Source organism: Orbicella faveolata, unplaced genomic scaffold (assembly GCF_042242905.1).
Source record: "Orbicella faveolata isolate gen_17 unplaced genomic scaffold, um_ofav_v1 contig_3, whole genome shotgun sequence".
Classification (NCBI taxonomy): domain Eukaryota; kingdom Metazoa; phylum Cnidaria; class Anthozoa; order Scleractinia; family Merulinidae; genus Orbicella; species Orbicella faveolata.
Window position 1 is genome coordinate 5657301 of NW_028301558.1, and position 15465 is coordinate 5672765.

The 15465-nt window shown below is 42.9% G+C and overlaps 1 protein-coding gene across 1 annotated transcript; it reads right to left on the bottom strand.

Annotated features, from left to right (window-relative positions):
- Positions 1-1702: 1702 nt before the first annotated feature.
- LOC110068190 (uncharacterized) lies at positions 1703-14567 on the bottom strand. Its single transcript, XM_089297516.1, has 6 exons — positions 14322-14567; positions 12855-12928; positions 11445-11585; positions 10329-10460; positions 9624-9743; positions 1703-9533 (listed from the first exon to the last, which is right to left on the bottom strand). Exons 2-6 carry the CDS (start codon positions 12922-12924, stop codon positions 1828-1830), a joined length of 8169 nt encoding a protein of 2722 aa, XP_089153642.1. The 5' UTR covers positions 12925-12928; positions 14322-14567; the 3' UTR covers positions 1703-1827.
- Positions 14568-15465: the final 898 nt, after the last annotated feature.

Sequence of the window (15465 nt, forward strand, 5' to 3'; positions counted from 1 at the left end):
AAACAATGGATACAAGCCGCTGAGCAAGCGTGGTACGCATGCCCGCGCCAAACATGTTTGATACGGCTGTGCAAACGCACAAAACATCGCCCATCAAACACGAGAACAAAAGAAATGTTTTAAGTTGTTTGATCGAATGTTTGATGGTCTTCAAATTTTATCAAACACGACCAAACACGATCAAACACGATCAAGCACGATCAAACAGCACCAAACAAGGTGGCCAAACGGTAAAACGTTTGGTCACCAAACAATGTTTGATGGTGTTTGGTCGCCAAACATTTCCCGTTTGGACAGGCCTTAAGCAAACCACGACGGCATCGGCACCGAGTGCACCACCAAACAAAGGATTTATGAGCAGAACAATGGCTGTGCATGTGCGTTATAAATCTTTGTACATTTCTTTGCCGTCCTCTGCACAACTACAACGTGAAATGACTATGGAGAACGCAAACGACCGCGGCTAATTTTTCGTATTTTCATTTGGAATTGAACACTGGCGTTACAGATTTAGCTTGAGCGAGTTCTGAGACCAAAAAGCGCACTGAACAGATGTAGACAACTGCGAAATTCGAAGGTAAAAGGTGTTATCCCCGGGGTCGCCGTCGTCATTGCTTATGCACAGGAATACGCTCCCTTCTGTCTTTCAACATCTGATTAGATGCGTCGTTGTTCTTGTATGTATTCTTTTTAAGGGAGCTATTTCACGTTTTCTGTTAAAAAGGTTTTATGATATACAGAATGGTCATTAAATCAATGGCTCGAAACGATCAAGTGTGCTTTTACTAATATGCAAAAAACCAATAAACCTAAATAAACCCCATTTTTTCTTCAACAACTGTATCCCTGGCATAAGCTCATTTAAATCAGGTTTTCACTAATTTGCTACAAGAAACTGGAATTATACGAAACCTTTCTTTAACACACCATGCATATACTCTTTAGTTCGAGATCCTTCTCCTGCTTTACAAAACAAAAATGATATCATGAAAGAATCCAAGATTTTCAGACTTCACAATCATGACAATGCCTAGCCTACTTGTTATTCCAATAAAAAAGAAAATATAATAATCTATTGTCATTACATGTTTATAGATTTGCTTTTTCGCTCTGCATAACTAGTGGTCTTTTTAGTATACTGCATGAGACTTAAACACATGTCGAACATTTTGGACTTTCTTGTTCATCGAGTTAAATTTGCTTGAAACTTGTGGCCCATCTTCACAAACCTTTCCTCTTTGCGGAGCTGAAAACGGAAGCAAGCCAGCAGCCAAGCATCCAGGCTCGGTTTCGTTTCGGACATGTCCCCAGTGCTGAGACATATGCACGGACACTTGGCAGTCACGCGTGCAGAGAACACCATTTCTTCCTCGGTGTTGTCAGTGCAAGGGATTACTAGAAGTGATTTAATTGGGAACAGTGTTTGCCAACAAATGACAGAAACCATTATTCCAACTGTAAATTTTAGACATCTTGTCGAATATTAAAGTTATCTATGCGTCGTGACGTTCAGGTCGCTTTATGGCATTCCATATCGTGGTTTTCGGTAACGTTTCATTTTGCATTCTTCTATAGGACTGTTAAACTTCGCACAAGGCCAAACACGATGTAAAATCACTGACGTTCTACATCCTAAGATCCTACTCATGAATGAATGAATGTTATTTCAATCGGTTCTATTTTTCTTATTTCAAAATCTATCTGAATTGTATTGCCTCTTCTTCTCAAACCTTCCGCCTCACCCCTCTACTCACTTGTATAGCATGTTTCATTGTTTCGCCTTCCAGTGAACTCTTGTTCACGTATCAGTCACACTGAATAGTCATCTCAATAACTCTCCTCTCTTGCTCTACACCGACTACAGCCTTCGCTTCCCACCGGAATGTCTTCGACACCTCGCACTATCCATCCCGTGAAATAAACGTGGCCTTGGTCGCATGATTTCCAGACACCGTTTTGGTACCCTGGGAAATTGGCGAAGTCTTCTGCTTCCTCGGGCGGTAAAGGTGGAAGTTGGAGCTCCGTTCTTAGCAAGTGGACTGTTTCTCTCAGCCATTCAAGATCTAGAGCACGATCGTTACCCTGAAAAAACACTGCAAACCGATCGCGAGCCAACTTTAGTCGTGTGCTACCTGTTCTTGAAAAAGGGATTTGGTGTTTTGCAGCTTCAAGTTGTGCCTCTAGCACATGACTGAAAAGAAAGAACTTCCTTGTATGTTCGTGCACCTGACAAAGAGTTTTCAAATTGAGTTGCGGTTGCTCAAGATATTCTTTGATATTTTCTAGCGCATTCATGGTAATGTTTTCGAGTTGTTCCAGGTCCCCTTGCTGTGCGGAGATATCTTGGGCTGCGTACACGTTTGCTAGAACCTGCTGTGATGCCTGTGCTTTCTTAAGAATCGTCAAGTGATTCTTAGCCATAAAAAGAAACAGAATCGTGCTCTCATCCATTCGTACATCACGTGGAAAAAAAAACTGCATAACGCGAAGAACTGTTTGTGGAAACTTCAGCTTCTTCACATCAAAATTTAGGTGCCTTAGATCCTTTCCTAAGAGATTTACAGAGTTGGAAACTTCAACTGCAAGCTCGTGTACTTGTGCTTTGACATGATCCACGTTCTTCAGTGTCCTTTTGACGAGATTTCCATAACGATAGCTGAATGTAATTGGTGTAGAACATCTTGGACAACGCATGAGTTGCACGTTACTACTCTGTTGACGCAACATCCACTCGTCCATACTTTTAACTGTTATGATGTGACCACAGTCGAAAAGTTGCAGACATCTTGTGGGTTCCGTTTTGTTGACACGTCCATTCCTGAGCACAGAAGAAAGCTTTTCAGCGTGACAGATGGCACACACAGTGGGACAAGTTTCTCCGCACAAGCCAATACACTGGTGGCCGCAAGCCGGAAGCTTTTTGGGACAGGGAGCGTCACATCGGGGGCGGTCGCACTCTTCACCACAAAGATTGTTGCACTGGTAATGAGGACAACTCCATGTACAAGGCTGTCCACATGGATTGCATGGTTTTGAGCAGTGCTCCTTACACTTTTCATGAGGGCACCTACGGCTGCACCTACTGACACATGGAGGGCAAGGCTCACAGCATATCGCTCTGCAACGGTGCAAGCAAACGAGAATTCGACGGCACGGATTTTGGCAAATTTTGTGCGAATTCCTTTGTCGACAATCGCCACATGCCTCAGAACACTGATGACCACATTGCAGCTTTGCTCCACATACTGCAGGGCACCTTACATATTCCGGATTGTGACAGCAGCGCATTTCAATCTTGTGACCACATCGTAGAGTTCTGGTCACAGGTTTGTTGCAAGGATACTTAGAGCAAGGTTCCCCACACCATCCCTTGCAAAGATGTCCGCATGAACTCTTTGGCCGCAGACAAGGTGCTCTACAAATAGCTGTTTTTCTCAGAAAACACGGAAGCCTTTTTTTGTGGCCACAAGGAAACGTCATTTCTATCTTCCGCATGCATTTCACAGTTCCGCATGGTTGACCACAAAACCCCCCACAAGGGTGACCACAGTCTAGCGTTTTCCTGCAGCTCTGCAAACACATTGTGGTTGTTGGGTCTTCAGTACATAGCATTCGAAGATGATGTTTCCCTGGGCAATTAAGTTTCTTCATCACCATTTCTTCGCATTGGTAATCACTGCACTTTTCAGAGCATTTTCCAGTACAAACGTGGCCGCATGACAACATTCGTGTGCATTTGTTTGGACATATAATCTGAGAAACGTCGTCAGGACAAAGACAACTGATTTTATGGTGTCCGCAGGACAAATTCTTTTCCACCCTTTCCGCGCATTGCACTTTACTGCAGTCGTCACTGCATCGTCCTCGACAAGGATGCTTACAGGAAAGATGTCGTTCACAAGGGGCGTCGCAAAAAATTTCTTCTGGTTTCACGGAACATTGCATCTCTTTCGCATGGCCACAGCGTAGTTTTTTCTTGACTACTACATCACATTTCTCATCTTCTGATACTTTCTTCGTTTTTGAACATTCCACGAGCCTTTTGTGTCCACAGGACATTGTGATATCAACCTTCTCTTGGCACTTGCAATCTTCGCCAAATTCACAACAGGGAATAGTTACCTCGTGTTCACAGGACAACTTTCGAGTTCTCATAACCATGCAAGGGGGTAGTCTTCCAGCCTTTTCAGCCGAGCAGGTGACCGACTTTGTGTGTCCACACGTCATTGTGACATCGACTTTTTTCATACACTTGTAGTCTTCAATATTTGTGTGACACTGAAGAATAGCTTTGTGCTTGCAAGGCAGTTCTTTATCTACTTTCTCATCGCATTTCACGTTCTGTAGGCCAGCTTCTTTAACATAGCAGTCCATTGGCTTCTTGTGTCCACATGATAGATCGACCACAACTTTTGCCTTACATTTGTACATTTGAAGGTTTTTGTTACAGGCTAGAGTTGCTGTATGTCCACATGGCAATGTTTTCGTTACCAACTTCATACATGGTCTGGCGTCACAGTTCTTACTACAAACATCTCGACAAGGGTGTCCACAGGTCCTGACTCGTTCGCATGGCTTTCTACATTGTAGTGCAGCTGGATCCAAGTAACAGGGCATCTCAATGTCGTGGTTACACGAGGAAATTGTCATGTTAACCATCACTTTACAATCTTTACATGGAAAACCATGGTGGCATCGTTGTTGGCATGGATGACCTCGGTTACATTTCTTTTGACACATTCCTTGACAGCTGATGTTGCGTGGGTCAAAGTGGCAGGGAAGGATTTGTTTGTGATCACATGGAAGAATCTTTCCAACCAAAATTTCGCACTGGAACGTACTACAATCTTCATGACAAAGACCAGGACACTCGTGTCCACATTTCAACCCTCGCCTGCATTCCTCAAAGCAAAGGAGAGGTTGGTTCCTTTTGGGACACAAAACACGCTTTTGATGCTTGCACGGCAGGTCAAATTCTATTGTAGTGTTACAGAGACATTGTTCTTTGCATTTCCTGGAACAAGGGTGGCCACATTCCAGTACTTTTTTGCAATCGCTTTCGCACTGGTTGTAGATCGTGGGGTCTTTGAAACACGGCATACTCTTTTCATGTCCACATGGAAGAGTTTTATTACATTCAACATTGCAACGTGTTGTGCACGGGCTACCACATACGTTTTTACACTGGTGGCCACAGTTGAGAGTTTTCTCGCATCTGACTTGACATACAAAATCTTCGGGTTCAGTACAACACTGTACTGTTTGTTCGTGGCCACATCGAGGAATAATCTTCACCATAGGACGTGCACAGAAACAGTCAAATGGATGATGACAACGCCTTTGACAATGATGGTCATTGGGGCAGCTTTTCCAACACACCTTTGGACATCGACCTGGTTCATGAAATTCATCTCTAGGATGACAGTCCCTGTCGCAGGCATGACCACATTCAAGACGTACTCCACAGAGTTTGTCACAACCACCCAGGGGAAAGTTTTGGATGTCACTCGAATTTTTTACCTCGTTGGCATTATTGTGCCTCTTGCAAACCAGTGTTAGAACGTGACCGATTGCATTCTTTGTTTGTAAATCGTCGCATATTTCCTTCCAGAGCATACACTGGCTTTTGAGAAGGGTAAAGTTGCCGATGCAATAAAATCCTTGACGAGCTCGCGATAACGCAACGCATATTCTGTTTGACTCCTTCAAGAATCCTATTTTGAAGCTTCGTACCAACGAGAGGAGTATGATGTCGTTTTCTTCACCCTGAAAGTTGTCGACAACACACACTTTAATCCCCTCAAATTCACTTCTTGGCATTCTGTTCTTTAGCTCTAAAAGCTGGCCCGTGTACATGGTAAGAATTGTGATTTGCTCTCGCTTGTAACCTTGCAGCAGTAGGTAACGACAGAGAGCCACGAGGAAGCCAGCCTCGTGAGGATTGGAGTAACTTTGCATACCGCCAACTAGGGCTTCATGCTGGTGGTGGTCAATAAAGAACATATTATGCTTTAGTCCTGAGATGTCCTTAAATGCGCACACAGACTCGTGGTCCACGATCTCATGTTCGTAAATTCTTTTAGTCAGGGCAGCAATCTCAGGACGCATGCGGTGCTGAGTGGAAAGGCGTTTGCAGTCCATGCTGTTTAACACCATTCGCTCGAACAGCGAGATCTCCAGATTGTATTTCTGGGCCAATTCGTAGACTGTTGCTTTCGGGCGAAGCTGTTTATGGTCTCCAATGAGAATTGTATGTTTTGTGTCTCGTGAAAGAGAAGTAATGATATGGGCTTCAAGAACCTCAGCAGCCTCCTCTATGATGACGATTTTGGGAGCTATTCTCTGAAGCATTGAATGGTATCTGGCAGCACCACTGGTTGTCATTCCAACGACTGTTGCTCTCCGTATGACCACTTCCTCTTCCTCAGCATTAGCCTCTTCCAATTTAGCACAAAGTTCTCCATGTTTCTGTTCCACTCGTTGGACCTCCATTCTTTTGCGTTCGCGGTAGCATTCAACCCAATAAAGGTATAATCGGAGACGATCTTCTGCTGATAATTCCCAGATGTTTGTCACTCTTATTGCTTCGTTGTCGGACATCATTGTTAACTTTTGCGACTGCGTCTTTAGATTGCTTATATCCCCTGTAAGATTGATCTTGTAACGTGACGTTGGTCGAGTTTTACCGCCTCTGCTGCCCTCAAGCCAGACAACTGGATTTGAATCATTTTCGCTAGTTGCTCTTTCTTCCTTTTTTTGAGTTTCAGTCGTAGTTTCCCTTTGGCTTTTTTCACAGTCAATCAGTTCACTGCCTCTGCTGACCACTTGCCAGACAATGGGATTTGATTCTTTTTCGTAAGTGGCTTCTGTTTCTTCCTGGGTCTCTTCGATTTTCTCTCTTTCCGATTCGTCGTAAATTATTTCTTCAAGTGATTGATGCGATATTGCTAACGTGTATTCTTCGTCGCCCTCAATGCATCTTTCATTCTGTATCCGCGTAGCCTCGTCTTCCACTGTAATTGTCTGTTCATCAGCTTCCCCGTCAATACGGTCTGACAATTGACTTTGCTCCTCGAGGTCTTGGGTATCTGCAGCAACTGGAACGCCTCTTGTCTCTAGAGAGACTGATAAACGTCGGTCATCTAGTAATATCTGGCTCTTCGATGAACCTACCGCAAGAATCTTTTGATTCCAACCGACAGGCGACTCGGTTTGAATTATAGAGTTATCCTCTTTGGAGTTTCTGGATTGGCGTTCGTCTGATTCAAAAATGGACATCGCTTCCGTATCGGCTGTTGGAATTGTTCTCGTTGTACTCTCTTTGGGACTGTCCTCGGACTGTTCCTCAGAACTTAATACGTTCTCTTCCAAATGAGCACGAGTCGTTCGTAACTCCAATGTGGGAGCAGGAACAACGTAAAAATCGTCAATTACGTCACCTGCAATGTCTTGGGAAAGGATGGAGCCATCTTGGTTTTCATCTGCCTCGCTTTCCTTCGATACGTTCTTGCGTTGGTTCAGATGATTTAACTGCTCGTTGTTGCTCAGCCATAATTTGAAGGTGTTAGAAGTCTTCCGACATTTGGATATTACTTTAGGTGGAAATACTGCATCGTACAGTTGATCTGCATGTTCTGTGTTCATGAAGCCTTCCAAATGTTCAAATTCCAACACCTTATCGGCTGCTTTGACAAGAGCGGCTCTGCACGCTTCTAGTTCCGCTCCATTTTTCTTAATCTTCCCTTGTAATAACGCACGCTGGTCATGGTTCCTAAGCCTCTTCGTAAAGAGCTTTAAATTACACTCCTCCAGTTGCTCACTTTTGCATCTTCCTCCTACCCGAATGATCTCTCTCTTTGGGAGGAATTCCACCACCTTTTCCAGGAACTGATCCAGAGCGTGATTTGTGTAGCACACCATCAACATGGGAGATATTTTGTCCGGATCCCACTGCTTGCGATTCTCGAGCAAACATCGCACAATTTTAGCTCCAACGTACGTCTTTCCTGTCCCTGGGGGGCCTTGGATGACAGCAAACTCAGTTGTAACCGCTGTTCGTAATGCTTCAAGTTGTGAATGGTTCAGGTGAAGTGCCTGGACCGATGGCCAAGCCTCAGACTCGAGAACAGGTACCTCCTTTGCTTTTGATAAATTTGGTACACCAAGGGCCTTGCTGAGATCATAATATACAGGATCTTGGTCATCCTCGCGTCGTAGATACTCTGGAGGGTCTACTTCGGCACTACATTCAACCAAGTACTTTCTGAAAGGCATTGTGTCTTCGTTCAACCCCTTCAGTCCTTTAAGTACGTGACGATAGGCTTCATAATAGGCTGGTGACTCAACCATCTGGTACTGTTGTTGGCGCTTCTCGATATCAAAAATATTTTGTTCCTCAATGAATCGAATGTGAAATCTGCCTTTCGACAGGTCCTTTGGGTCTCGATTAGCAACCGTAGCAAAAAGCATTGTTTCGAAGTTATCTTTAGAAAGGCAAAGGAATGAACCAAAAATAAGCCTTTTGGACTGCGCCCAGTTTGTCATGCCGAATTTGGAAACATCAAATTGAACCTTGTGATTCACTCCAGACAAAGTAAATTCCTTGCCAACAATGCGCACCCCTTGGTAGCATTTCATCATCTGATTACGTTGTCCTCTTGGAATGTTGTGCGTAATTTCATAGATACCTTCTCTTAATGGCTCGAGGAAATCCTCTCGAAGCAATCGGAACTGCACATCAAGGTAATGTTCGACATCTTGGTAACGTCCTTTTTTAATGTTCTTTCGCAGAAAGGGTCGTTCTTGAGACTTAATTTCTTTGTTCGTTGGACATATGGGTATGTTTCGAAAATCATTTGGCGGTTTTTGACCCGTTTTGTTGACGTAACGACTTCCAGGGTTTTGTCTTTCGGCCCTGATGATGTCATCTCTTCTTTGTTTGAAATCATGTAATCGTTCCTTCAGCTCATCTTTTCCATCAATGTTTGACTGATCCAAGGTTTCTCTGAGCGGATCGTAAGGCGGGTCAGCATATGAACTCGGTAAGTGCATCAGATACTTATTGAATACTTTGATTAGAGATTCTATGAGTCTTCTTTCAGACTGGGGATCAGTTATTGTTGTTTTCCCTTTTTGAACACGATCGAGTAAGTATGGAATTTTGGAACTAAAAAAGGCTGAACCTTTAAGCGCAGCTAGAATCTTATTCGTGTTTTCGCCTGCTGGCGCATCGCAGACAATTGCTAGTGTGCAAGTAAGGTCGAAGATGAAGTCATCAGTGTTGTGTTGTTCCTCCTCTGATTTTAGAAAGAACTTAAGTCCAGCCATACTTTCGTTTAATTTGTAGACCACCTCAGTGCAATCCATTTCTTTCAAGGTCTTAAGATCCAAGATGTGACCTTTACTGGGAAATGACTTCTTTTGACCGCCTTTCTGTGCTCTACCCCCGGGAGGCTGTGTCTCTTGCTGCGTTGCTGATTTCGCATTTCTGTTCTTTGGATCAGGCTTTCCTGATCGATTGTCTTGGGTTTTACCTGTGTCATAGGAGATAACCAATTTAACGTAATAGTTGTAAAGTAGTTCAAACTTTCGAACTAGCACCCTTTGTCTGTTATTGTACTCACCTGAAGTTTTACCTTTGCCAGTTGATGACCGAATGCGTTTGCCTTTGTCGCCTTCTCGTGATCCGGCTCCCTTACCGCGCCCTTTTGGATCTTCCTTCTTATGTTGGCCAGAATGGCCACCTTAAACAAAACACGAAATTTCTTGCTTACGATATAGAACCGTTTTGAGAACTAAAGCCAAAGCATGAGTCTCAATTTCCCATGATATAAAACCATACTAAATATGATCGAGGAATGGTCGATGATTAACAGATCAACACGCTCCGTGGCACGCAAGAATCCCAATTGATTTCCACCACATCGGGAACTCAACGGAAATACTAAGTATTTTTACCGGCCGATCCTCACCAAGGTACCCGAAAACTTAAATTTGTTTATCCAACATTATCCGCGTCAACTTGAATTTCAGATCAAGCTGTCTGCATTCACTGCTGGCCAGGGCTGTTGTGTTGTTGTTCTTACTGAAGAGCCTTTATTCCCAATCTGGCTCTCTCCACCTAGTAGTATAAATGGGTTCCGGCAAATTGCGAGGGGAACCTAATGCTAGGGTTACCCTGTGTCGGCTTGCACCCTATCTAGGAGAGTATCAATATTTCTTCTGCTAAATTCTATTGAAATCGAAGTTAATAACAGGCCTGATGAGCCATCTAGACTTGGAGACAGCCATCAACTTTTTAGTTACATTGTGATAGGTTTTCTTCGTACCGGCTTCTGAATTGGGTCCACTTGTAGAGGGTCCAGCTGCTCCCTGTGAATCTGAAGATTGTGAAGATCGATGTTTTGGTCTCCTGGTCCTTTTCTTTCCTCCTTTGTTTGTTTCCATCTTTGCTCCAAGATCTGGAAAAAAAGGTTTGTGTTGAGGTATTTTCCATAATCAAGGGTTTTACAATAGTGATGTCATTCTGTCTGGCCAGTGAAATGGTCGAGGCGCGACTATTATTTCAGGTACTTGGCCTAGGTGCCGCTATGTTTGGAAACAACTGCGTGTACAGTAAGCTTGATTTCCACCGCTCTGTCGTGTCCGGTCTACGTTCCTCCCCTAGAAGAGACTTCGAGGAGAACGCGGGCTCCTTTCTCGAACAGCGCCTGGTAATCGAGCCCACGTGTGCAATTGCTTGATGGAAAGTGTAGGCTGACAATATAATAAGAGCTAGTAATCAGTATTAATTTCTCCTTTTAACATCCGCACAAAAATCATATATTCGGCGTTAGAGAATATAAGATCTGGTCAACAGTGGAATTGGTTTATGTGTCAAATTCTCTCAATAAATAATACAGAAAATGTATGGAAACCAGTAGTAAGAATTTGCATGTTGATATTGGGCTTTCCTGGATTAACCGTTCCTTTTTCGTTTGTTGAAGCTTGTAGTTTTACTTTTGTGCCTTCCCGTCTTGCTGAAGAAAGCAATTTCTACTTCAGAGAAAGCTATCTTGGCAGATGCAAAGCAACTTTTTCAGGTACTTTCAAGCTATGAACGTATTCTTCCAGTTTATAACCATAAACGTCTACATTTTTGGGTTGAGTAAAGTCATATATGGACTATATTTTTGGACATTCAGACAAAACAGAAACTCGAGACAATGAAGTTACTGCTTTTTGCGGACCTGCACATGTATGATGCTGCATACGGTTTAAAACAAATACAAGCTGTTAAAAAAGTAGATCCTCATCTGAGACAGATCATGGTCTCTTGTATGAGACAATTCGACGACTTAAAATAACGGGTTAACGGCTGAATTTTACCAGTTTACTCTCATTCTGGCCCCCCTAACCCTTTTCCACAAAACGGTGAGACCTCTTGTAGTTGGTGATTTGCCTACCGTCTGAGATGCGTTGACTTGGTATTTCGTCGGCAGACGTTCCACAAGCGCCTGTTGATTTCGAACGCTGGGTTCCTTTCCTTTCAGTTGCTGCTTGTCCTTGCAATTTTCCCTCCTTGGGTCGAGATGTTTCTCCAGAATCTAAACATTTGAAACAAACTCCAATTTAGTAACTAAAAGGAAGAAGATGCTATAAGACGTGTAGAAAATCAATCAGAAACGTTTAAATTAGGAAAGGAAACAAAACTAAAAAAAGAGGAAACTAGAGGAAAAAATCGACCTGTCAAAATTTTGCAACCGTGTGGCCAGATGTTTAAGGGCCTGTTTACAAGGAGGGAGGGTTACCCTAGCAAGTGGGTTAACCCTAGCTGGAGGGCAAAAGATAGCCCGGGCTTACAAGCAAAATTTCACAGGTAGGGTAACCCCACAACCCGGGACAACTTAATGCGCGGTTACACTCAAAGGGTCTGGAAACAATTAAAGTAGGGTAGGCGGGTTAACCCTACCTGGAGTGTTTACAAGGGAAAAAGTTAACCCGCCCGAAAGGGTAACTCTAGCACGCAGATAGGGTAACCCGCCTACCCGGGTAACCCTATCTGCCTTGTAAACAGGACGAAGAAAAAAAGAGGAAATGTGTGAGTGCTAGGGTAACCTGCTTGCCAGGGTAACACGCTTGCTGGGGTAACCCTCTCTCCTTGTAAACAGGCCCTAAGAAAGTGTCAGAAGCTATTCCAAATTCGTGATCTTGCTGTGGTTGAGAGCTCCCTAAGGAGTTAATTCAAGCCATGTTTACAGAAAACTTTTTGCCTTAGCGATTATTGCGTGGATGCGAAAGGTCTTGTACCTGCAATCATGAACAAAAGTCTTCGACAAATTTGCACTTGTTGCGCTTTTTCACTCACGCCAAACAAACAGTGGCGTGCAAATGCAACTACACCTGCCCAACCCCTTCCCCACCCCACCGACACTATTGAACACAAGTACTTGGACTATCCCCTGAGTTTTGGCATTGCATTAGGTGGGGAGAGGGAACACAGCAACGCGTTTTAAAAAGGATAGCAGTGCTTTTTCAAACTTCGGTCTCAAAACACAGGTGATTTGTGGCATTACCTTAGAGTCCCAGGGACTTTTGTCCATCATTGTGGGTGAAACGAACACTTTAAATCCAGTAAGATTATGTAGAAAGTGTAATGGTATTTTTAAATCTTAATGTGTTTCAACGGCACCTTTTTTCGAATTGGTTATTGCAAAATGTTTTTTTTTTAATCTGAAGATCACATGTAGGCATATTTCTTTAGTTATTTTCAAGGAAGTAAACAGATTAAAATAATGTTGTTGCGATAATAAGAGAAAGCCGTCTCGGTGAAACGAAACACTTAAATGTTATAAAATGTTACAAATTTCGGTTACCTTTGGATCCGCCGTCCTCATTCTTTTTGTTTTTGTCCAGTTCCTTTCCTTGCCCTGTCCGTGAGGGCATGGTGCTGAGTGATGAAACATTCAATTCATTATCAATACGTCATGTAGCCAGAGAAATACTTCCCGCTTTTAAACTCCTTAGAGGTTCTGATTTCGTTTTCCCTTATCAGAAATAGCACACCATATGAGTATTACAAACGATCGCACGGTAGCTTACTTACCAAACTCTTTCTGAAATAAACGTTTATCTCTTATTAAATTTATGTTTTATTTGATAAATATTTAATTGTCTTCTTGAATACGAGGAGCGGCCAACGAACAAGTATTCTTAGTAAGTATTTTAAAGAGGTGTTAATGAATCCACTAGAAGTGGATTTATTCATTAAAACGCGCAATAATGTTTTTAAGCTTCTCTGAACTCGCAGTCGTAACCGTATTGGAGCAAGATATGTACACGGGTCATTCGTGAAGTGTGTAAAGTCACCAGCCCAGCAATCCAATTTATAATTTTCCTAGTTTTCCTAGTTTTCTATAACCTTGGTTCAGCGATCATTAGGCCTGCTCGCTTTTGGTTGAAATAGCATTTTTTAATGTGTCAGCTTTGCCAAGCGACATGTCATCTTGCAATCGCAAAATGTGAACGACGTCAGAGAGAGAAATGTCATGGAAATAATTTGGCAACTCGTATGTGCGAAATGCGGAAATAAATTGTTTTATGTTGCACAAATTGGTTCTTTTTTGCCGTGTTAACACTAAATCTCTCTCAGAGTTGTTATATAGTACTCTTCATTCTCTTGGAATCAGCAAGTCATACAAATTCAAACTAGCGGACTATCATGTTACTGAATACAGGCCTTGACTTGCTACTAGGATTTCTCAGTGTTGCGTGAATGCCTTCTCCCAGCGATTGCAACTTGAATAATGTGTTCACAATTCCACCTAAGTTTATGTCAAATGTCCGTTTACCTACATCATGTCTATATATACTCTTCGATTGCAACTTAGAATCGCTTTTCCCTTTTCAGTTTGTTTCCTCCTATGGCTCAAGTTTGCAATTAGCATTTTTTAGCCTTAGCGCAAGGCATAGAATTGATTCGAGGGACGACATTACATCTGCTGAGGTGCTCATGTTTTTCAGTCAGAAGCAAACGGTAAAGCTAAAGAAGGTAATAAGAAGGGCCAACTAGTCAAGATTTTCGATCGATGTTACTCTTGCATCTCAAATCGACGAGAATGCAAGCGAAGTTAACAATTGTAAAATTATTGTTATCAGTTGCAATCTTTATCAAGAAGGAAGTAACATCATCGCTTTGCACCACTTTGCAACATTCTATATATGTTTTTAAAGAAACAGCCCCCCTGAGTAACTCCCTGCTCGATTTACATATGAAACTACGGTCGCTTTGCAAACATTCCACGCGGCATAAGCAAATAAAGCAGTAAAATGTCTGTCCTTACCTGCAGTTCACGCGCCGAAGAGCGCGCTCTCCTCAATTTTACAAGGATAAAGTCAGCTCTCGCTGCTTAAACTACTGATTGGGTGAATGGAGTCTTCACGACTTGAAGTTATAGCGCATTTACAGATTTTTGCACGGACACAAGGCGCCTGTGGTGGTACTTAATGCTCTATTGTTTTGATTCCGAGAAAATTGTTTTGACGGTGATGGGTCATCTTTCTTAGAAAGGCGAGTAAAGTAAAAATGGACTGGACAGTGGACACGAGAAGTGGAAAAAAGAATGATGGAGTGTGGCTTGTTACTGTGTTGAAACTGTCATTCGAATGGTAAATGCTAACTCCAAAGGTGACGGGGAGAGAATTATCTCAGATGTTAGGGTAATATCCCTAGTATTTCAATGCGCACTCTTACTTCGCATAATTTCGTATCCAATTAGGGTCTGCACGTTAGGAACATGACACCTTTTCATTTGTGGCTAAGGTCAACAGAGCGTTTAACAGTCAGTTTTCCGTAGACAACCCTGGTGATCTTTATCGTTCTTTTACTTAAGAATAGCAATGATCAACTTTCTGTAGGCTGACAAGAGCTCCTCAGACGGATTATTAGCAAACGTTCATATCCAAAAAAACAGGTAGTTGCGGAAAACTTGGACTAAGTAACCGAATGCTCGTGAACCCGAGAAACCAGATGAACAACTTGAGCTAGCCTACGCGTAGCCGTACCTTCCCTCTCATTTTTGTCGCCGTGGGGGAAGTGGGGGGGGGGGGGGGTTACACGTAGGCTAAGAGCAAGCTCACTCGTACATGTGTGCGTTTTTCCATGGAAAGCGCATTAAATTGTTCGTCGTATTTGTCATTAAGCACTTAATGACTGGCCCCAAGGAAAACAGTGAGTTTGTATTCCCCGAGACCTTCAATGTTCCCCGAGGCGAAGCCGAGGGAAACATTGAGGTCGAGGGGAAAAAAACTCACTGTTTCCCCTGGGACCAGTCATTAAGTGTTTTGTTATACCTCCCAACTCAAAATAGAAAAAAATGCGAAGAAATCGTTTGCTTGACCCCGGCTGGCTAAGAAATTTGCCGCGGTTTCAAGGAGCACGACCTGATCACGTGCGAGTCGAAAGTTCAAGTTGTTGTTTCCCTAGGG